General features: G+C 54.4%; 8 protein-coding genes across 8 annotated transcripts; 2 read left to right on the top strand and 6 right to left on the bottom strand.

Annotated features, from left to right (window-relative positions):
* The first annotated feature begins 1,267 nt into the window (after nucleotides 1-1,267).
* On the top strand, nucleotides 1,268-2,886 carry BDP81DRAFT_126028 (riboflavin biosynthesis protein RibD domain-containing protein). The gene is made up of 3 exons (XM_060581672.1): nucleotides 1,268-2,426; nucleotides 2,495-2,755; nucleotides 2,855-2,886. Exon 1 carries the CDS (start codon nucleotides 1,620-1,622, stop codon nucleotides 2,424-2,426), a length of 807 nt encoding a protein of 268 aa, XP_060449613.1. The 5' UTR covers nucleotides 1,268-1,619; the 3' UTR covers nucleotides 2,495-2,755; nucleotides 2,855-2,886.
* Nucleotides 2,616-4,687, bottom strand: BDP81DRAFT_126020 (NCS1 nucleoside transporter). Its single transcript, XM_060581671.1, has 4 exons — nucleotides 4,244-4,687; nucleotides 4,013-4,180; nucleotides 3,551-3,952; nucleotides 2,616-3,502 (listed from the first exon to the last, which is right to left on the bottom strand). Exons 1-4 carry the CDS (start codon nucleotides 4,528-4,530, stop codon nucleotides 2,806-2,808), a joined length of 1,554 nt encoding a protein of 517 aa, XP_060449612.1. The 5' UTR covers nucleotides 4,531-4,687; the 3' UTR covers nucleotides 2,616-2,805.
* A 3,886-nt stretch (nucleotides 4,688-8,573) lies between these two features.
* BDP81DRAFT_310682 (cytochrome P450) lies at nucleotides 8,574-10,707 on the bottom strand (the record flags this gene model as incomplete). Its single annotated transcript, XM_060583663.1, has 10 exons — nucleotides 8,574-8,655; nucleotides 8,719-9,012; nucleotides 9,098-9,178; nucleotides 9,244-9,410; nucleotides 9,476-9,619; nucleotides 9,666-9,781; nucleotides 9,846-9,994; nucleotides 10,046-10,234; nucleotides 10,303-10,435; nucleotides 10,500-10,707. The coding sequence occupies 10 exons, from the start codon at nucleotides 10,705-10,707 to the stop codon at nucleotides 8,574-8,576; spliced, it is 1,563 nt and encodes a 520-aa protein (XP_060449611.1).
* A 2,344-nt stretch (nucleotides 10,708-13,051) lies between these two features.
* BDP81DRAFT_309701 (ribokinase) lies at nucleotides 13,052-14,041 on the top strand (the record flags this gene model as incomplete). Its single annotated transcript, XM_060583568.1, has 1 exon — nucleotides 13,052-14,041. The coding sequence occupies one exon, from the start codon at nucleotides 13,052-13,054 to the stop codon at nucleotides 14,039-14,041; it is 990 nt and encodes a 329-aa protein (XP_060449610.1).
* A 776-nt stretch (nucleotides 14,042-14,817) lies between these two features.
* Nucleotides 14,818-15,426, bottom strand: BDP81DRAFT_390319 (uncharacterized protein; the record flags this gene model as incomplete). The annotated part of the gene is made up of 3 exons (XM_060587381.1): nucleotides 14,818-15,169; nucleotides 15,219-15,318; nucleotides 15,369-15,426. The coding sequence occupies 3 exons, from the start codon at nucleotides 15,424-15,426 to the stop codon at nucleotides 14,818-14,820; spliced, it is 510 nt and encodes a 169-aa protein (XP_060449609.1).
* A 428-nt stretch (nucleotides 15,427-15,854) lies between these two features.
* On the bottom strand, nucleotides 15,855-16,516 carry BDP81DRAFT_390318 (uncharacterized protein; the record flags this gene model as incomplete). The annotated part of the gene is made up of 2 exons (XM_060587380.1): nucleotides 15,855-16,130; nucleotides 16,205-16,516. 2 exons carry the CDS (start codon nucleotides 16,514-16,516, stop codon nucleotides 15,855-15,857), a joined length of 588 nt encoding a protein of 195 aa, XP_060449608.1.
* Nucleotides 16,511-18,412, bottom strand: BDP81DRAFT_417839 (ubiquitin-conjugating enzyme/RWD-like protein). The gene is made up of 4 exons (XM_060589656.1): nucleotides 18,130-18,412; nucleotides 17,947-18,041; nucleotides 16,973-17,862; nucleotides 16,511-16,902 (listed from the first exon to the last, which is right to left on the bottom strand). The coding sequence occupies exons 1-4, from the start codon at nucleotides 18,189-18,191 to the stop codon at nucleotides 16,774-16,776; spliced, it is 1,176 nt and encodes a 391-aa protein (XP_060449607.1). The 5' UTR covers nucleotides 18,192-18,412; the 3' UTR covers nucleotides 16,511-16,773.
* A 459-nt stretch (nucleotides 18,413-18,871) lies between these two features.
* BDP81DRAFT_310594 (uncharacterized protein) lies at nucleotides 18,872-19,726 on the bottom strand (the record flags this gene model as incomplete). Its single annotated transcript, XM_060583651.1, has 2 exons — nucleotides 18,872-19,388; nucleotides 19,569-19,726. The coding sequence occupies 2 exons, from the start codon at nucleotides 19,724-19,726 to the stop codon at nucleotides 18,872-18,874; spliced, it is 675 nt and encodes a 224-aa protein (XP_060449606.1).
* Nucleotides 19,727-21,130: the final 1,404 nt, after the last annotated feature.

Here is a 21,130-nt window from a genome sequence, read left to right as displayed (position 1 = left end):
GCACACACCAGCACTCACTCCACCACCAAGCACTTGCATCTTTGCCCTTCCCATTTTCATCCACCCGACCTCATCTTCAACCCGCCGCGCACTGGCTTCACGAATCAACCAACCCAAATCATCCCACACATTGTCAAAAACTTCAGCTCCAGGTACTTCGCCTGCCTGATCTGCATTTTCCACCTGCATTTGCATATTGCAACTGGCACTGGCCCTCATCAACATTGCACTTGCAGCTGATTAGTTCCTCCCTTGTCTTCCACCTTCCCGTCAACTTCATTCAAACTTCCAGCTCGCCCGCGCCCTCCGCTGCATGTCCCACACGAAAAGCACTTGCATCGTCCGGTCCAATTCCATCTGGGGTTTTTTTTCTCCCCTCTACCACAAAATTCACAACCAGACAAACAGTCATCCATCCACCCGCCCACCCACACCATCCTGATTCCTCTGACACAGAAACTGCTAGCTTTCCTGAGTCAACTCATAAATCTCTTTTCGACGACGTGTTACTTGCACGGGTCGAAAGAGACTCATCAAACATCTCGTCCAAAACATTCAACCGGCTTCTCGGCCGTTCTCTGACATTCGGCTTGTTCGTCGTGTCCTTGTCATTCGACACTATATCGCGTCTGTGGTAGCCCTTGACTCAACGCTCAACCTGAGTGGCGGTAGGCGTAGCAAGGACCATCTCTGCGGACAACTCCGCCGCACCCAGTCCAAAGGCGTAGGGAAACACCAGCCTTCGAATCAGATCACCAGGGCATCCACATCTTGCCGATCTCTCCTCAAGAGTCCAAAAGCACAAAACATCTCAAATCCTGTTTGGTTCGCCCCAGGACGGTACGAATACATCCAGACCTGTGCCGGGTACTCGCACTTGGTCACGGTACATCGACACGACTGGACTGTTGCCATCTCAGGCTCTCTGCCCCCCCGCAACTCTTGTCATCGACCGCGCGTCTGCTCTCTATCACTGCATCCTTGGTCATCGCCTCACTCAAGGTTTATCAAGGTGACAATCATTGTCGACGAAGAGAACGACGACGACTGCCTCTTGCGGTCTTGTGACTGCTGACTTCAACAACGACCCTGTCATCCAAGCTGCTTGGACTTTCTTCCGGCAGGCATCTGTAACCTTTTCTCGTCCCAATAGTTGTAACTGGTGCCCCTTTAGGGTTAGGCTTTGTCACTCAAGCCTTCTGGAGGCCATTGGGTTTCGGGTCCTTGCTCAACTTCATCCCGACTACTTTCAGCCGTTAGTCTCAGTCAACTGACTGGTGAGACTGCTTTGCTGAGCATCTACCTTAGTCAATCAGCCAATATCGCTACTGCAAATATCCTACTTCCTGACAAGGAAAGCATAGCTAGCGATACTGCTTCTTGGACCGCCCTTTCGATAGGTAGCCTGTCTTGATCGCCGTTGGCAGTTTGAACAGGGACAACAGTCTAGGCTTTGAGACGACTGGGGTCCACCTGGCCGGTACTGCAATAGCCACAGCATCACCTCTTGCGCTACGCAGGGAGTTGTCACTTGCGTAAACCCGTATCCGTACGTGCAACCCTCTTGGTTCCCGGAGAAATTCGCTCTTCTGCCCACGGAAAAGGCCACTTCAACGACAATGGCGGAAACTCTGCAGATCCCGGGCCCAGACGTGGCCTGGTTGGCTCCTCGTCTACCGTCAGAATCTGCCATCCAGTCAGCGAAATCCCAGGGCCGTCCTTTTGTTACTCTAACCTTTGCAACATCACTGGATTCTTCCCTTTCCCTCGCCCCTGGCGTGCGTACGCGCCTTTCGGGTTCCGAGTCCAAGGCCATGACACACCACCTTCGTCGTCACCATGCCGCCATCCTCGTTGGCGTCGGGACTGTCCTCGCCGATGACCCGGGCTTGAACTGCCGCATCGACGGTGCAAATATCGACGCCCAGCCGCGCCCCTTTGTCCTGGACCCTCGTGGCCGATGGGACTTCACCGAACACAGCAAAGTTTTCGAAGTCGCCCGCACCAACAACGGCTTGGCACCATTCGTGCTAGTAGGCCCGTCTGCCGTCAATCCGGAAAGAAAGGCAATTCTGGAGGCCCATGGCGGTAAATTCGTCATCCTCGAACCCCGGAAGACCGAGCCGCGATTCGACTGGCCATCGATCCTCTCTGCTATCCATGCTGAGGGTCTCGAAAGCGTCATGATCGAAGGCGGCGGGCAGGTAATCAACTCGCTTCTAGACCCTGCCTACCAGCACCTCGTTGATAGAGTCATCGTAACTATTGCGCCGACTTGGCTTGGACGCGGCGGTGTTGTTGTATCCCCCGACCGTGTCCAGGATACCGAGGGCATGCCTGTGCCAGCCGCCAGGCTCACAGATGTTGCGTGGCACCAGTTCGGTGAAGATATAGTTCTTTCCGGTCAACCAAGTCTAGATGCCTAGGTGACTATTTCCCTTTCAACTGAATGGCAGGGTCAATACGGAAGTGGCTATCAGCTCACACTAGACAGGCTCCTGATCACATCTTGTGATACCAGCGGCAAACCTCAGAGGCCAACATGGAGAACTACAGCTGGCCGATCACCGTTGAATGGTCAAGCAAGACGCCGCCGCGACGCACCCGCCGTATTGCCTAAGAACCCGTGCCATTGTTGGTCAACTGTCGAAACTGCCCTATCCTGTCAGGGCCCTGCAGATATCAACATGCCCCTGCTTCCCCCCCACCGGGGCGCTTAACGAAAATGACGGTTCATCATACCTCGCTTGCCTGGGTATATCCCCCCTTTCCATCTTTACTCTGCCGCTCCAACGTCCAGCCATCTTAGACGTGTCCTCGCTTCCTGATTTCCAACCATCTCAAGGGTGTATAGAACATCGCCGTCAGGACAAATGCGGACTCGAAGCCAATATCTCCAGTTGTTCTCGCGATCGGACCAGTGTACCAGGCTTGGTCCATCCCTGGTATTATGAGCCCGAAGCTCAATAGGCTCGCTCCAAGGGCAGCGAGTCCAGAAGGCAACAGTCGAGCAACGTTCCACGCTGCAGGGTCGTACGAGCTGTAGTCCATTCGACGGAATATCACCAGTTCCTCGATAATGACGGCATCGAAGCAGCCGGCCCAGTAACCAATCAACCCCAAGAAGTTCTCGAGCGAATCAGCCCACGACTCAGCAGCGCGAATTGCCATAGGAATCATGATTCCAAGCGCAACAACGACAAAGACAATTCGAGGGACCTTTGTGAAAACCGGGAGCATCTGCTGCATACAGAGAGCAACGGAGTACATGGACGTCGCGATGTTGCCGATAACACTCAGTGCGAGGATGACCAGTACGAATTTGCCGAAGCCACCAGCAGGAGCCAGCATAGCTGCCATAACGCCACCAATGCCATACGTATCCCATCCCGATTTCCATTCAGGGACATTGTTTAGAGCGCCTCCGATTGCCGCTCCCAAGATAAGCAGCGGGACAGAAGCTGTCAAGATTCCTAGGTAAATATAGGAAAAGATCCTGAGCCTGAAAATCGTTAGCAGTGTGACTAACTTGGAACCAGGCGTTGCTCACTTGGTCGTCTTGTTGGGGTTGTGGTAGGCAGTGAAGTCCGACGCAGTACCGCCAAAGGTTATGAAGTAACCGGCCATCAGACCTCCATAGTTGAGTATCTGAGCTGCTGTTGGAGGGGACGTCTCGGCCTGTTTCCACAGGTGTTTCCCACCGCAACCCACGGCAATGACAATTGCAACGAGATTGGGGAGCCATTGCCAGCGTTCCCACATATGGAGCGCGCGGTAACCAACGAACGAAGCTGCAAAGCTCACCAGGCACGCGATGACAATACCGATTTTCACATCGATATGTCCTGGATTAACAGCCGCGAGAGTTTGGCCGCCAACAATCGAAGACGAGAGAGAGAATCCGGTCACAGTCGCGGCGTTTAGAAGAAGAGGAATGCCAACAAGATAGTACCTGAACCACCGAATCGTCAGTCTACGCATCAAGCTGTGTGTCACAGAGACATCGACTTACCCAAAGGAGTACCTGGCTTGGACGAGCTGCCTGAGTCCGGTATGGGAGCCGGCAATGCCCATGAATGCCGGAGGCAGACAGGTCAACAAAGCGAAGAAGATGATGACCAGTGAGGCATCCCTCAGACTCAGTCCGAGCTGGGCTGTGGCTAAGGCGCCGGTTGGGATTCTACCGCAAGCTGTCAGCAAACCAAAGGTCTTCAGCTTCATTGGAGTTGTTGAAAGTACTCACGGCAACAAGCAAAGCAGACTTGTGAAGAATACAGTGAAGAGGTTGCTGTAGTTGGTATTGGTCCGCTCGTCTAGAGGCACCGGTTGGATCCCGTTTTCCTCCACGCCAGCATCTAGCAGTCGCTGATACCATTTCGGATTTCGTCTCGTCTCCTTCCGGTCTTGATCGCCATCCTGGACGGTCAGCAAATGGGTAATGCCGCCATGGCCTTTCGAGACAGGAGGCTGACTCTCCATATCGTACGTGTCAGCCTGTTCCTTCAGCGTGATCGAGGTTCGGGATGACATGGTAGGGAATCTTGGATGCGGGATTAAGGAGACGTGTGGGCGGTTGTCACCTGCACTGATCCTTTTGCGGTATCCCTGGCGAAGTGAGCACCGAATTTGGACTTTTGCGGGTGCTGGCCAACCGTTCCTAGAAGCTACGCCCAGAAGCACGCAACCTTGGGAACCGATTAAGCAGCAGGTCGAGATTGGGCAGCCTGGACCGGCAGAGGGCACTTCGTCGAAGCGGGGGAACTCCCGAAAATCCGAGATTTTGTTGGAGAATAATTCGTCTTTCTCTAAGAGCTTCCGGTCCTTGGTGGAAGAAGAAGGAAACTTCTACAGTCCCGGAAAATAAAAAGGCAGGATCGACGCCACGGTCAAGGTGGTGAATGCTCTCTCGCAACAGACGCGTAGAGGGAAGCAGGTCGGGAGGCTCTTGCCGCGCGGTTGCAAAGACGAGAGTCCGTATATTCGGTGTATTCGGCCCGGGCTGAATCGGATCCAGGCGTTGGTGGCTCTTTCCTTGGGTGTTGCTCTGGAGTTTGATTGACGAGCGAAGACGAGGCAGGAACAGATGGACGATGACCGTCTGAAAAGACTCGTTGCAGAAGCCGGAGAGTGCAGCAGTTGACGCAAATGGGACGACGAGCGGACGGACATTGGCCCATGGATTTGACTTGTCTCTTTGCCTCGCGGGCGATGCACAGTTTGTGCAATATGGAAGGCCAGTACGGCAAGCAGCAGCAACAGTGTCAGCGGCTCTGGCAGGCGATGATGGCCCAGATTGGCGACAGTGATTAACGTTAGGATTACGAGTCGCCTGTAGGCAAGCTCTCGCCCTCCGAAACGGCTCGAGTCATCGTTATGCTGACGAACGGTCGAAGGTCGTTCCTTGATACGACGATCTGAACCCCCCAGCAGCAGCAGCAGCTACAGTTCGAAAGCACCGTTTCGCTCCAAAGGTTAAAGGAAGCAGACAGAAGAGTCAACCGGGACAAGGGGGGGCGGCATGGGGGGGAGATGGGAGCGAGCATGGATGAGGGGTGGAGTTGCAGAGAACGAGCGAGGGTTGTGAAGGGAACCGGACTGCAACTCCCAGCGACTTGTTCCCAAGAGCCAAGACAACGGGTATCATTACTCCACGGGCTGCTATATTTTCATTTCCACAAGCACACAATTTTTATTTGCAATCCATTCTTCTCTCAGGCCTATTTTCTTTCGGGATTTACACGCCAGTCCTATCCGTCCCATCCTACGGTATCCATCCCGAGTTAATCCCAAGTGGGGGTTACTTCGTCAAGCGCGAAACAGATGGGGAAAGAAAGCAGCTATTTTAGTGAGGGGCAAAGGAGTGTGTCAAAACGTCACTGTGGGAGTCTGGCCGGAGCCGGAAGGATTTTTGGGGAGGAGGGGAGGGATGAAAGGGCTGAAGAGAAAGGAGCCCAAAGTCCAATTGCAGAAGGGGGATGGGAGCGAACAGGCAAAAGGAAGCAAAAAAAAAGGGCCAAGCTCTGAATTGGGTTTTGCTTGCGTGGGAATTATTGAGTTGCTTTGTAAAGCACAGAATCCCCGTCACCTCTTCCCCCCCCCCCCATCCACATTCCTCATCTACCTGTCCCAAGCTGCCTTACCTCGTCCTCACCTTGCCAGCTTGTCTACCTGACCTTACCTTGAGCTGCCTTACTAGCTGCCCAAGGTGGTGATGACCTGACTCTGCAACTCAAGGCTCCCTTCCCAAGCTACTCCTCACATGAGGTACCTAGGTGTGTGTTGGAATAATCGAATAACCCAATGCAAGCCTCGCCGCTTTGGGGGTGTCAGGATCCCACGGGGTAGCCTACCTATCCCAAGGAAGGGAAAGCAATACCTACCTGCTTTACCTACGATAGAGACAACCTCACAACGCAGAAGAAGGGTAATTAGGTCCCCGGCCGATGTTAGTGTCAGCCTGGCGGTCGATCAACAAGTCCGCAAACGCCGCCGCCCTTCAACTTGTTAGGGTTCTTTTTTCCTAGTGCCTGACTTTCAGCCTATCTCATCCCACCACCGCCGCTTCTCTGGGGGAAACGTCGTAGAGTTCGCACCATCAAACGCACCGTCAAACGCACCATGGCACATTGGCACATTCCTAACTGCCTTTACCTTAGCCCCAAGTCGTCGGGTTCCTTCGTCCGGACTGGGCGGTTTTCTGGAATTCTACTCCCGCCGGTTTTGGCCGTGTGCCGTTGCAATGGAACTTGATCGGTGTCTCCTTCCTCGTACCTTGCTCTCCCTCGGTCGCTCACTACCTATTCACTCTCTCGCTCTGAAATCCCCTTGTCTGGCTGTCTCACGGTCTAGCCGCACGTGCCTGCAACGCCCGACGGCACTTCTTATCAGCTCGACGGACTGCCCGGGCCAAGCAAAGCTGCCTGTATAGGTGTAGCATCCACCAAAATTCTGATAGCTCAAGACCCTGTCACCTAGTACACCTCCCTCGGGACGTGATGCACTTGCCGGGTTGACCAGCCTCTAGTCCTTGCAGGCTAGGACTCGGCTCGAGCGGACAGCTTCGGTGACCGTCGAGCCAAGCCGAGTAAAAGAAATTTCCGTCTTTTGCGGTCAAGTATTAGTCGCGCTGCCTCGCGCATCAAGTGATTAAGAAGCCTGCGACGGCGTGCTGAGCTTGTACGGCTATGACTTCCTCCGGGCCGTCACGATAGCTATTACGCAGAAGTCGCGTCTTCAGCATCCTTGGCCGACGTCAAATGTGTGCAAGCAAGCCATCAGCTGCATCTGCGTCCCGTTTAGGCAAAGGAAACGAACCCCGAGTTCCCGTAATGAAGGGCGAATGGTCAATAGCGTCGCGCCTGGACTTCAGCCCCCAAGGGAGGATCGGGGGGCTTGATCCCGGTCCACCGCGTGGCTCATGACTTGCGATGATTCCTTCAATACGGCGAATTTGGCGTAATTCCAGATCTAAGTCGTTGCATCGCGGCTGGCGATCCAGATCTTTCCATGCAGGAAGAGCCTTCCCTTCCCGCTCTTTTCCACTTCCGCGAGTCGTGACCCTGTCGATAGGGCATCTCGAAAACCCTCACAATAGTATCACAGCAGCCAATGCTGAGTGGTGGCTTTATGCGGTGCGAGCCTGAAGGTTTGGTGCGTTTCGACTATTGAGACACTGCTAGCACAGGACATTGTGTTGTCTGCCCGCTGTCTGCCACGTTTTCAGTACGGACATCGGGTCATTGATTGACTGCGTGATGCCTCGTGGAATCTCTATCTCCTACCGTCACAGAGATTCTACTCGTTGCCACGTTTTTCTCCCTCGCGTCAGGGTTTGGATGGAGGGTGACATGGCTTATGCAGTGGTTTGACACGGGACGAATAACGTTGCTCAAACCACTTGTGTACATGACTCTCCAAGCGCTCGTTATCCTCTTCACCGTAACGTCAAGCGACGGTTCGCAGGAAATGAAAAACTCATACCCGTCATGCGTACTCATGGAGAAGTTGGATACGTCGAGTCGGGGCCAAGAGATATTTCTTTCTTGGTGGTGGGCAAAGCTCCAATCAGACTTGTCTCGGGGCGGATCCGGACCCTCGTTGAGAGGAGCCCTGACGCAGGTTGGATATGAATGCAGCTCGTCCTTCTGAAGTTGATAAGATCGACAAAAGAAGATGGCAAAACCCCCCCTACGCCTAGGAGAAGTCCCGGATGATAAAATCCCATTTTTTTCAGAATCCTGTTCAGAAATGGTGTCAGGCTCCGCATTATTGACGTGGACGTGGCTCCTCCAGTCGGTCCAGATGCAACATCGGCTATGTTGGCTTCAACAATTGTACATTCTGTCTTTCTTGGCTGGGCTACGTAAAGCAGCCGTCGTTGAATAAGGTCTTGAACCTCAAGGCTACGACTTACTCAGTCGTCAGTCGGTTGCAAGGAATCTCCTATGCGTACTTTGAACGTCCAGGTCCCCCCTCGAAATCGACTGTGCACGGTTTCATCAACCCGAAGCCTAAAAGCTTAGTAAATGTGTGTTGGCATAAGGGCGAGACCGCCTCACTTTGTCCTCTGCTCTTCAAGAAGAAACCGAATGTTGCAGCAACTCCTGTGCTCTTTGGCTGCGTGGTGTTATGGAGCATTCAAAATGTTCCGGATGACTGTCGGTTTGACGTCAACATTTCAAAAGTTTTTGACAGTTATGGAGCAGCACACAAACTCACCAGGTTCCACCATTGGTGAAGGCAACCTTGGGCTCCATGACCTGGCCATCTTGTCCGACTTTCTTGCCAAACTCGAGAGTGGCAAGCATTGTTGCAACTGCTATCCAGACACTGTTGTCTGCCAGAAAGCGTCCAACGCAGACTCGGCGTCCGAAGCCAAATTGACCAAGCGGCAAGGGCTCACCATGACCTCCAGAAGACTCTGGCTGGTATCTGTCCGGGTTGAAAGACTTGGGGTCCTGGTACACCCGCTCGTCCTGAGTCATTGCGCTTGAATTGAAGAAGACAATAGACCTGGGGAAAGCAGTCAGTACTTCCTTTCCGAAGCATGCATCTTTTCGGCCCGTTGAGGGGTGAAAGGGGGGGTAAGTGAACCTACCCTTTAGGGATGAACATGCCGTTATAGACGTCGTTCTCGAGAGATTTGTGGGGAATTCCTAACGGTGTCAATGGCGACCATCTGTTTCTTTCTCGTTAGAAGCTATCCCACGTGGGTCAGGACCTGAGTAGCATGAGCAAGCTTACCGGTAGACTTCCTGAACAATATGGTCAATGTATTGGAGGGATGGCCTGTCTGAAAGATCGGGCAGTCTATCAGGCCCGACCACGCGATCGATGCATGCCTGCGCCTTTTCTTGAATCTCAGGATGGAGAACCATGTTCAAAACAAAGACCACAATGGTTGCCCAAGTCTGGTGCAAGTCAGAGTCAGCAGTGTATCAAACATCAGAGCGTTGTCCTCGAGGAGCAAAGTTACCGTGTCGGCTCCTGCGATGAATATGGCGCCTGCTGCTCCCTTGATGTCGTCAAGTGACCACTCATTGTAGAGTCCTCTCTTGGCGTTGGAAGTATAGGTTTCCAATAACCTATGTGCGAAGGAAGGGCTGTCCTTGCCGCGAGCCTTGACTTGTTAGTGCTGCGGGGCTTGACCAGGAGCATACACTCACCAACTCTTCCTGCGCAACAGCAAACGGAACGTCATGCAACTTCCGTATAGCCCATCCCCATTCTCGCGCAAATTTCAGCGACCAGTCTCGAACTAACCAGACGGGCAAATGACGAGCTATAACAACGGCCAAGGTTACTAGAGGAGCGAGAGTCGGGATCGTGTTACATCCGTAACTTACCAGGGGGAAAGATGTCGACGATGCTGTTAGCGGGTGCGCCGCCGTTTCCAGTCGCGTACATGGCATCTTCGGCAATCTTGACGTACGGGTCGTTGTCCTCGTGAACGTCGACTCCATAGCTCACTTTGAGAACGATGGCAACGGCGAACCTGGAATGGTTAGCTAAGAAACAACAATGTCAAGGCCAAGAATCGGTTCACCTTTTCATGGACACTTGCCAGCTGTCAGGGTTGCTAATGATGCCATGGACGGACTGGCGGGCCTCGACGACCTGCAGAGGGTACCACTGCCGGACATTGGTGTTACTGAAAGTGGTTTGCAGCAGCTTTCGGTGCATCTGCCAGCGGGGTCCGAAGGGAAGGAAGGTCAGCGTCTTGCCCCAGCCCATGCTGCGGAGGGGACAGCCTGCATCAGCATGCCAACAAGACATTTCAGGGTGGAATTCGGGGCGACTTACACCTCAAACAGAGTGAATCTGGGCCTGTCACAGTAATTGGCCCCCCTACGGTCGAGGAGATCCTTGGCAGCCTCAACACTGTTCAGCACCACGATGGATTGGCCGAGAGATTTGACGTGAATGACATCCGAGTCTACTATTATGTTAGCCACGGGGAGTTCTCGAAAAAGCTGGGATAGAGGAGGAAGTGGACTGACCATACTTTCTTGCCCACTCTGCGTACGTTTGGGCTGTGTTCTCTTTGGGTATAACACGGAGGTGGCCGAGAAGGAATTCACCCGGCGGACCCGGAGGTAATGGCGGATGCCCCCATGATGACCGTGGTCTCATCAAGATGAGAAGGAATACAATAGCTGCGCATGCAGCTGTTGTGGTCCAGGCCGAGGTGCTTTGATACGAGTCCATTGGAAGTATGGAGTTGGACAAGCCGATGTTGATGGGGTTGAGGGTCTGAGTCCACCAGCAAGAGAAGTCCGGTGATGTGATTCCGGACAAACCTGCAACGAGCATAGAGGCTCAAGAATAAGGTGAAGTGCTGTTCTGAAGTCGGAAATAGACATCCAGCCAAGGGGGACGGTCGAAGAAGAATGAAGTCGACGCTAAGGGCATGGAGCTTGGGCAACCAGTGAATAGGAAGCCGCTTATTCGTGAAAGAGACGGGAAGGAGGCATCCATCTGGGTCTTGGACACGGCCCTTGCCTACTTTGTCCAGGAGCGCATAACAGTGCAGTGTCGTGTGTCGTGCGCCCGTCGAGTGTCGAGCAAATGGAAGCCTTGGAAGGCAAGCAAGCACCTCTGACGGCTGGAGGCAAGAGAGCAGGAGCGTATCAGGTAATGGAAGGTAGGTAGGCAGGTGGATAGGGAGACAGTGGAAGGTGAGGGAAGGAAGGTAAGGTACTTCCGCGCAATAGAAACGGAAGGCAGGTTGCAAGTCACTCGTTCTCTTCTTGCCCTTCTCTCGGTTTTGCTTTTCCCGGGTGGTTTCTTGTTCGTTGGTGTTTGCTCTCGGTCTCTCTGCCTCGTTCACTTTCCCGTCTTCCTCCCTTTCTCGGGCTGTCAAAGTCCACAAGTCATTCATCCCATCTTGACCCAACGACATCTACACTTTTTTCACCCACACACACTCACACCCTCACACACAGGCGCCGCATTCGCATCCACACCAACGTAAACCCCGGCCTAGACCCAGACATGACGGCGCGCCAAATGCAGCATGGCGTGGCGGGCGTGGAAGACAATAGGGGATCGAGTCTAACGGCATGCCGTATGCACCCTCAAAGTCTAATCCGGCATGATGTCGTTCATTTCCACGTGTCGAACAGAACGAAACAAACGGTCGGTTCAAGCCGGCGCCCAAACCGGCGGTGTCAGCGAATGCCGAGTGCCGCACGGCAAGAACAGCGCAGCCATTCCGCTCATGGCGCCGAAAAGATGGATGCCCTCCTAGGCCCCTTTCACCCAAGAAGCGGAGGGGAGGCCGAGACTCGAGTGTGCTGGGTAAGGTACAGAGTACGGATACCTACATCAAAAGGTCCAGACCCTTCCCTTTCTCCCGTCTACGGAGTAAGGTATCCATGAATGGTTCCCCAGCAGCTGAAGATCCCGTCTCGGCGGACGGCTGGTGGCCGGTGGATGGACTGGAACTTCTGGAAGGTCTAGGAATGGACGGCATGGCGACCTGACAGGTTCCATTGCAACACCCGATCGGATTGAGCATGAACGGTAAGGGGGTCGGATACGCTTCCACTAACCTTCCACTTCTCATTTGGTGGCTCCGTTCTTCGGCTCGGCGCTTTATGTGTGTACGAAGTAGTGGCTCAGCCTCCAAACTGCGAACTCCCAAGGTGTCACCGTATCAGTCTTTCCGCTTTGTTTCGGCAGGGACTGGGGACGGTAAAATGGGGCATGTTAGGCATGGCATCTGTCTCTCTAACTGACTAAGGTAAGGTGTCGGGTTGGATCTCTCTTTATTCCTGCGGATAGACATCTTGTCAGAAACCGTATCGTATTGCCATATCAAATCACTGCACCGCACTGGGCCTCAAACGACCTGACCATGCTGACCACTGTGACCAGAGTCGTTAGCGAGAAAAACTAGCGGACTGTGGACCCTGTCTTTTGACTCTTTTTCCCTGCTTTCACAGCTTTTTCGGTGGAAATTCTCCATCAACGCCAACAACCCAAAGATGCACCATCTGCAAAGACTGCAACTCTTTCCGAGCCCTCCCGGTCCGTAGGGCCAATCCCTCGGGCAGACCATGGAGACAAGTCCCACCTGAGCCCCCTGCGACATCCCACGACGGCCCCTCCCACCTTTACACTATGTAATACGTTAGGTACTCCGTATTACTGTGTGCATACAGAATTCCAACCGCGAACCTGGCAGCCATTGCCCCGCCAAGTGCATCATCATCCCACCTCCGTTGGCGTTGTCGGGGTCCTCTCACCGTTCGTCGGCTGGGAAAATTCAATGCCTCACATCCATCTCTCTGCCCCTCACCACCTGATCTACCGTTATCTCACCTCAGTACCCGAGCTGCATTCTTTCGCTCGGAAAGGGAAGCCTCAGTCTCATCAAGATACCCGATTTGCGACCACACGATCCGAATCATAAAATATCCCTAGTAGCCTGTTCAGGTTGTCTTTGTTGACGACGACGACGACGACGACGACGACGACGATATCATCATCGCCGAGGAGGAAAAACACGAGAACCCGAACACCGAGAAAGATAATCAAACTGCCCGAAATGGCTGCCACCAAGACCCCCCAGATCACCGTTCTCGGCTCCCTCAACATCGACCTGACCTCCTACGTCCCCCACCACCCCATGCCGGGCGAGACCCTCACCTCGAACTCTGTTGTTATTTCGCCCGGAGGAAAGGGCGCAAACCAGGCCGTCGCCTGCGCCAAGCTCTCACGCTCCCGCGAAGCCCCCAACGATGCCGCCTCCGAAACCGCCTCCGTCTCCATGATCGGCGCCGTCGGTAGCGACTCGTACGGCGACCTCCTCCTCAAGAACCTCGGCGAGCACGGCGTCCGCACCGACCGCATCGCCGTCGGCACCGACCTCAAGACCGGCATGGCCATCATCGTCGTCGATGAGCCCACCGGACAGAACCGCATCATCCTCGCCCCCGAGGCCAACCACGCCGTCACCCCCGAAAAGTTTGGTACCCTTCCCGAGACCCTCGACCCCAAGCCCGACCTCCTGGTGATGCAGCTCGAGGTGCCCCTTGAGACCGTCCTCGCCGCCCTCCGATCCGCAAAGGCTGCCTCCGTCCCCGTCCTCCTCAACCCGGCCCCGGCACAGCGCCTCCCCGACGAGGCCTACGACGGACTCGCCCACCTCGTCGTCAACGAGACCGAGGCCGCCATCCTCTCCGGCTGCGACGAGTCCGAGCTCGACACCCCCGAGGGCCTCAAGCGCGTCGGCGAGTGGTTCATGGCCAAAAAGGTCAGCAACGTCATCATCACCCTCGGCGGCCGCGGCGTCTACTACGCCAACAAGGAGGGCGCCGCCGAGCTCATCGCCGCTCAAAAGGTCAAGGTCGTCGACACCACCGCCGCCGGCGACACCTTTGTCGGTTCCTACTGCGTCGCTGCCGTCACTGCTCAGGCCAAGGGTGTGGCTTTTGACATTTCCTCGGCCATCAAGAGCGCCAACAACGCGGCGGCCAAGACGGTAGAGCGCAAGGGCGCGCAGACCTCTATTCCTTGGAGGGATGAGTTGCTGTAAAGGAGGGCTGCGTGAAATAAAGTAAAAACGTAAAAACGTAAAACGTAATCCAAAAACAAAGAAAAGCATATTTCATTCAAGCATTAACGGACAAAACATCAGTCAAAAAGGTTGGAGAAACACCATATGAATCGGAATTCGACTGGTCTTGATTTAATGACTCTCAGAAGAGAGAGTGTGTGTCTATGTCTACTACCCCTTTAAACCGAAACTGAACAACGTACAAGTCGCGAAGCCTCTCACGACCACCAATTCGTCCAACTCCACCGGCTGGATGGCTTTCTTCCCTGACCGCGGGGAGAGTCTCCTCCAAACGCCTCTCTCTTCTCTACAACATGACCGTCATCTCGGCTGTCGGCGACTGAAGATGCCAAGCTTCTCAAGACGCCCGGGCCTATCGAGCGCGGGCTTCTCAGTGCGGTCAAATGGTTCCCGAGCCTATTTTTGAATGCGGCTCCGGTAGCCGCCTCACCGGGGCACGTTGCAGTTGATGGCTTCCGCTCCCCCTGTCCCGCACGGGGCCTACCCCAATCCAAATCCACCGCTAACGTCCTCCGATGCCCAGGAGACCACCCATTGTACATTGCTTCTGGTTGTCTGACTGTGACGTCTCTGCCGAGGCTTGCCTCTCGCCTGGGAACCACTGGAGGGGTCAGCATGGACATTGGTTTGTCTTCCATGGACAAGTCCATCCTGGACTTTGCCCTGAGGGCCCTTTGTGGTGCTGAAGGCCTCATTGATATGCGCTTCATTGCATTACGAGCTTTCGTCAGCTCCTAGTTGTCATGGACGATGCTCGTAATGGGGTTATATGTTGGGGCTATGTTTGGAGACCACGGTGATCGGTGATCGTGTTGCTTGATGACGGCCGTTGCAAATGTCTCTAGTTTTGTGCCTCCTTCAATCATGTTATCGATGATGTCAGGTCGACTTTGGCAAAAGAATGCCGAATGATTGTACTTGACAGAGACGCGTATGTACTCGAGATTGGAATCTCCCAGTTGATACTCCAAGTCATCAATCAGATCATCTGACCTGTGTCTGACATGGCCCGGCTGCTTGGTGGAGTGAGACGATTTGATATGGACTTGCGCAAGCAGCAGTACCTTTTCGCCATTGCCTAGTGTTCTAGACCACCGTCAGATAATCATCAATTACTCCAGGCGAAAGTACTCACGTTTGGATAGGATCGTCCCTGATGGTGTCAAGAACACAACTATTACCAAGTGGAACAACTTGGATATCCATGCTGTGAATACATCCATGCATGAAAGGATCTACGTCGATGTTAGTATAGAAAATAGTATCAATGTTTTAGTCTACAAACCTGTAGAAGATTGACCGCGAATTGCGCTGGCCATGATAGAGCCGTCAGTAGCAGACATATTAGGGCAGGCTGACCCATTGAGTGGTTGGCACAATTGTCCTGAAACCTCGACGGCAACCCAGAAACTTGCCGTGCTGCTATCAAGAGCTTTGATCTCTGGAGTGATGGAAATCTTCGGTACGAGCACAAGGGAGCTGTCAGACGTAATTCTTCCTTCGGGAGCGTCCAAGTCAAAAAAAGTGCTGGCCTGGGCAATCAGGGATGACTTAGATGAAGATCGCGTCGAGTAATTCAAATAAGGAGTGCTGTGTATTGGTGCTGGGAACGTTGTCTCAACGCCATCATCGTCATCTAATGGCCCAGAGATGGCATGTGCAACGAAGCTGTCCCAAACATGTGGTCCTGAGCTATATCAGCAGGTTACGTTCGAAGTCCAAATCTAGACTCACGATGTGCTTGTGGTCGTCCACCAAGTGATGATTGTCCCTATCCAACATCCTTCAAACTAGGCGTTTGCCCGGTCCTGTGGTTCCTTCGCTTCTTCCTCACAACGAGGGGCTCATCAAACGGCCCCCGGAAACCATCTAGACCCTCGTCAGTCTCGGCAACTGATCGCGAGCCGCTTGCATCTCCTCGGAACTCCCCTCCAGAACCACGCCCGAGTCTCTTGAGAACTTTGAGCGGCTGCGGGACTTCGGGAGCGGTCCTCCTCGATCTGTCCTTCGCCTTGTCGGCGAGAAGCTCCAGCTCAATCGACTGGCCCTCGAGGGATGCCATGTCTCGGGAGGTGGCTGGATCTGGACTGTAGTAGTGGCTTGTTGGGGTGCCGGGCATACGAAGCTGGCTATCTCGTGGATGCCGTGCTGGATAGAAGGATTGGGCGTATCCCGGTACGTCCTGAGACTTTCGAGATCCGGCCACGAGTCTGCGTAGTGTTGCGTGTGGGTAGCGAGGCTGGTGGTTGTGCTGTCGGTCGACTTGACGCGTCGGAGTCCGAACCAGCGTCTCGCTGGCCTCGGTTCGATGGCGCCGGCTGCGTCTCTGAAGTTGCGGGAGATGAAGCGGGCAGTGAAACCCGCGATAAGTAGCATGGGTACGACAGTGACGAGGACGATGAGGACTGCAGCTACGGGAGTTGAGAGGCCCATAGTCGAAGTAACAAGACAGTAAGTAATGTACCTTACGTGATGATCTCTGACGTCTTGGAATGATGATCTATTATTCAGGGGTCGATGGAGGGTTGTACGTGGTAAGGCTACGTGGAAGAGGAGAATAAAGCTAAGGTACCCAGGCACGTCTACATCCCATCCGCGACGAGGGGAAGGTGGACATGCATGCTAAGAAACGTAGGTAGGTAGTGTCATGAAGTTTTGAAGGTAGTCGCTTTCAAGCAAAGTCAAATCCATCATTCCGCCGCAGGCACGCCCTGCATGCTTCTGCGTTCCTCAGGTATCGCCGGGCTGCTTCCCAACGTCCGCTGCAAGTTTTCCCTCACAGCGTCCACGTCGCCTTCCTCCATTGCAAGGAAGTTGATCTGTATCATTCATGGTCAGCAACCGTCATCGTTCCGAAGTCCACGCGCTTCAACGAGAAAGATAACTCACCAGGTCATCACCACCCGATGTCGCCCCATACAAGACCGCCTCAGAGAGCGACGTCGCAATGCCCTTCTGCACTCGATCCTCCCAAACACCTTCCCAGTTCCATTCGCCAGGCTTTCTGGAGACGGAAGGCGCACTGCCGATAGGTTTCCTAACGATGGAGTGAACACTCCCACTTGTAGAAGGCTTCCTCTCGGGCAGCGGAGGCGACGCCTCCTCCACCTTTTCTTCTCCTTCTCCTTCCCCTTCCCCTTCCTTCTTCTCCTGAGCAGAATCGTCGGCGGCCTCTGCCGCTTTCTCACCCTCCTGCTCCTCCTCCTTCTTCTCTTGTGGCACCGGATCGCCAGGGAAACTCTTGCCCGCCTGTCGCTGCCGCGACCTCCATGCGTGCCACGCGCCAGGGTTCCCCGCGGCTTCGAGCGGCACCGAGTCCAGCACCTTTTCGTCGTCGAACGTGCTCCGGATATATCGCAAAACCTCGTACGTAGAGACCTCCCGCCTCGAAGTGTCGAGATACCCCGGCCGACCCCCGAGAGGCGTCGCCTTTGAGTTAGGCGTCGAAGTAGTGCTGGATGGTCCACCGCCGCCTCTGGCTGGAGTCGCGGGCGGTTGCTGCTGGCCGCTGACCTGTCGGCTCCCCGCGTTGCTTTTGCTGCCCCGCCCGAACCAAGCGGGGAATCCGTGTCGTAGACTGAACCCTCCGGGAGGCAAGCGCTCTGCGTCGGTGGCGCTGACGGTGCCGTTGTCCTGGATGTCGGTGGTGTACATGTACGTCGTTAATGGTGTGATGAGGGGGTGGAAGATGTCTGTTGAAAAGGTGACGAGCGGCGGTAGTCGGGGATATGTGTCTGAAAACGAAATCTGAAATCTCAGGATGGCCGTGGCGTAGGGTCCTGCGAACAGTCTCAGTCTTGTGCGGTTCCTCTCTCCACCCTGGTCTCCCTCTCATCGTGAGACCGAGTCCGGGGCTTCCATACCGTGCCTCACAAACATGACGCCAGACCACAGCATCGGGTCTCCTGGCGTCAAGCTCACAAAGACCCCCTCCGGACAAGCCTGCTTCAGACCGGCGCTGGCGTACAGGGGTTAGCAATTTACACGCTTAATTCAGACCTCAGGGGGGGTCGCACGATGGGGTCTGGGTTTTGGGGGAAACTCACAATTCGGCCAGGAGATGCTGTCGCCGCAACGACGGCATACTTCCCATCCTTAGACTCGCCATTTTCGGTTATATACGAAGCATCAAAAGAAAGAATTTAATGAGGATGAATCTGCCGCGATGAGAGGGAGCTCGTCTTGAGACGTGTTGAACAACGTCTCATTCATGCGTGAAGCAAGGGCGGTCAAGAAAAGCGGTAAGGAATTCTGCCGGCTCAATTCGTTATCGTGATAAGAAGCTTGTTATCTTATCAGTGACAGTGAAGTTGTTGTTTTTTAACCCCACCTCCACTGTACGTCACAAGCTACCCCACCAAAAAGTGTTCGCGGCAGGCGCAGCGATCTCGGTCATCTCGGCCGTCGCGTCGGCGTCACTCTTCGTCGAGGCTGGCGGCTCGGGCGGAGAAAGATCTCAGTGGAGGAGGCGCAGATTATGGGTTGCTCAATTTCGTGGGCCCGAAAGGGTTTGCGGATCGTAGCGCGGGTTCGCCATGCACACAATAGTGACGCGTGGGTGGAAGCAAGCTTCACGATGACATCCATCCGTTCAGAAATGGAGGGGCAAAAATTTGGTCTCATGATCTATTCACATCCGAGAGATGATATCCCAATATGCAGGTGACTGATGCTCGTCACTCTTACAGCCCTAGCATCTTCGTGCCACGTTTACATGTAGTCCCCCAAAGCAGTGAGGTCTCCGAAGGGATGGAAAATGACATGCTCGAGACGCTTCTTACTGGGCCATTATTTCCCGAGGCGGGCCTCGATCTTGCCCTTCTCCTTCGCCTTGATCTCGGCCAACTCCTCCTTGGTAGTGTCGAACCTCGCGTTCACCTGGTTGAAGGGGTTCTCCGGGCTCTTCTCAAACTCCTTTCTAATCTTGTCCTTCTTCTGCTGCTGGCGCAGGCCCTGGCCCGAGCCGTCGTCCTCCATCTCCTTGAGTCGGCGCTCCTCAAAGGCCGCGTACGCCGCCTTGAAACGTCGCTCGGGATGTCGGTCGACTTTTGCGTTGTTGTCGGAGCCGGTGAGGGAGAGGGCATCGAGGGCGTTGTCGATACCCGTGGCGTTGAGCGCGTTGAGCGAGCCTCCGCTCTGGTCGCCATCCAACTGTGACAGATCGAGCCCACGTGTCTTCTTGACGGCCGTCTTGTTATTCTTCGGTCCAGCCCGCCCGGGGGTGCTGGCCTCCTCCTCCTTCAGCAGCGCATCCTTCTCGGCCTTCTTCCTGGCTGCCTCTGCCTTCTTGGCGGCTTCCGCCTCCCTAGACGATGAAAGGTGTGGTCAGCCATGGCACTGGGTTGGTTTCCTCTCTGCGGGGTAGTGAAGATCTCGAGAGATTGAGGAAACGTGATGCATGGAAGCCGGTGGTGTCACATGTGGGATAAACACATCGTGGCGCTCGAGGGAGGTTGCCGTAACGTTGTCGGTGACTCTTACTCACTTCTTTGCAGTTCCCTTGGCGCCCTTGCCCCAGTCAGTGTCTTCAGCGGCCGACTTCTTCGCGTCCTCGGCAGCGGCCTTCTGTGCAGCAGCATCGGCCTTACGGGCGTTCCCGGCAGCCTTTTTGCTGTTCTCGCCTGCTCCCTTCTTGCCAGCCATGTTGTTTCGTTGTGATGCTGGGTTGTTCTGTCGGTTACTGGTCGGCGGTATGCGCGATATGCGATGCGATGCGCGGGTTTGCGACAGGTGTTCGGATGCGTATGCTGTATGTAGCTTGCTTGCTTGCTTCTCTGTGTGGCCGCGTGCGTGGTTCGTGGCTTGCGCCCGGGATGTTGCAGTCGAGCAAGTGGTGCGTGTGAGAGATGTTGTGAAACCCGATGGAGATGATGGGAGAGGGGAGAAAACAAGTTGGACGTCGTTGCCTCCTCCGCAGATGGGCTAAATGGAGAATGAGTAAAGCGGAGCGGAGCGTGAGGTAAGGCAGCGTAGCGTTGGACCCTCCGTGGTGGACTGTAAGGTCTTAGGTAGTGTAAAGTACCTTAGCTAGGGCCGGTGCGGCGGGCCAGGGATGGATGGGGTGAGGTTGTCAAAAGAAGCTGGCGGGAGGTGGCGGACAGTGTAAAAGCCGGGGATTTGGACGGTACCTTAGACCTTATGCACCGAGTCCTGAAGCGATCGTGTCTGTTGGTCGCCGTCACCGGATCTGATTGATCATTGAGGACGGTTTTCATCCAATGCTTGTGGGCCACTGGTAATCGGATGAAAAGATCGTGGACCTAGTAATCCGAGGTCCATGTCTTTAATTGACAAGGTAGCCACAGCATGGCTTTAGAGGTAGGTTAGCAGAGGCTAACTCGTGTTCTTCGACTACCTAATTTCACCTCACCTGCTCATGTCGCACGTATTTCCAAGGTCAGGTTGAACCGAAGGAGCTGAAGCAGTGAGTACGAGTCTCTCACACGTAAAGGTAACTCGGTGATGGAATCGCAACCGAGTTACAGTGTCGGTCTTTGTGCGACACACCGTGCGGGCGATTGTGGGGACAGCCCGCTTGCAATGTGCGTCACACCACACGGCCTTGACTGACTACCACCTACTAAGGTCAATACCTAGGTACGGTACGTGCCTACCTATCTATCCGTACCTATCCGTACTTACCTTTACGAATCCATGAATACCTACCTTATACGGATACTAGACCTTCAGGTGATTGGTAAATGTAAAGAAGGCAGCTACATGTTATACACCGCGCATAGCAGCAGCACCTGTCGTCCTTCCCGACCATCTAAAACCTCATTAGCACAGCATTCGATAGCTTACACGTACGAGGCAAGATTGAGTAGGCCGGCATCGATGCAAGTTGCTCGCCGTCAGGGTGCTCTTTCTCTCTCTCTCTCTTTCGGTCTCCATAAACGGAACGAATGCCGGGTAGCGTCTTCCGTATTCCCCGACTATTGTCCGGATAGATCGAGCCATCTCCTTTATCCAGCGCCAGTCTATCCGATCCAGTCCTTCCACTGGACATGAATCATCTTCCATCGTGTTACTCAAATCAGCATCCCG

The sequence above is a fragment of the Colletotrichum phormii genome (genome assembly GCF_030913505.1).
Source record: "Colletotrichum phormii strain CBS 102054 chromosome Unknown BDP81scaffold_3, whole genome shotgun sequence".
Classification (NCBI taxonomy): Eukaryota; Fungi; Ascomycota; class Sordariomycetes; order Glomerellales; family Glomerellaceae; genus Colletotrichum; species Colletotrichum phormii.
This window is presented reverse-complemented; position numbering and strand designations above follow the sequence as displayed.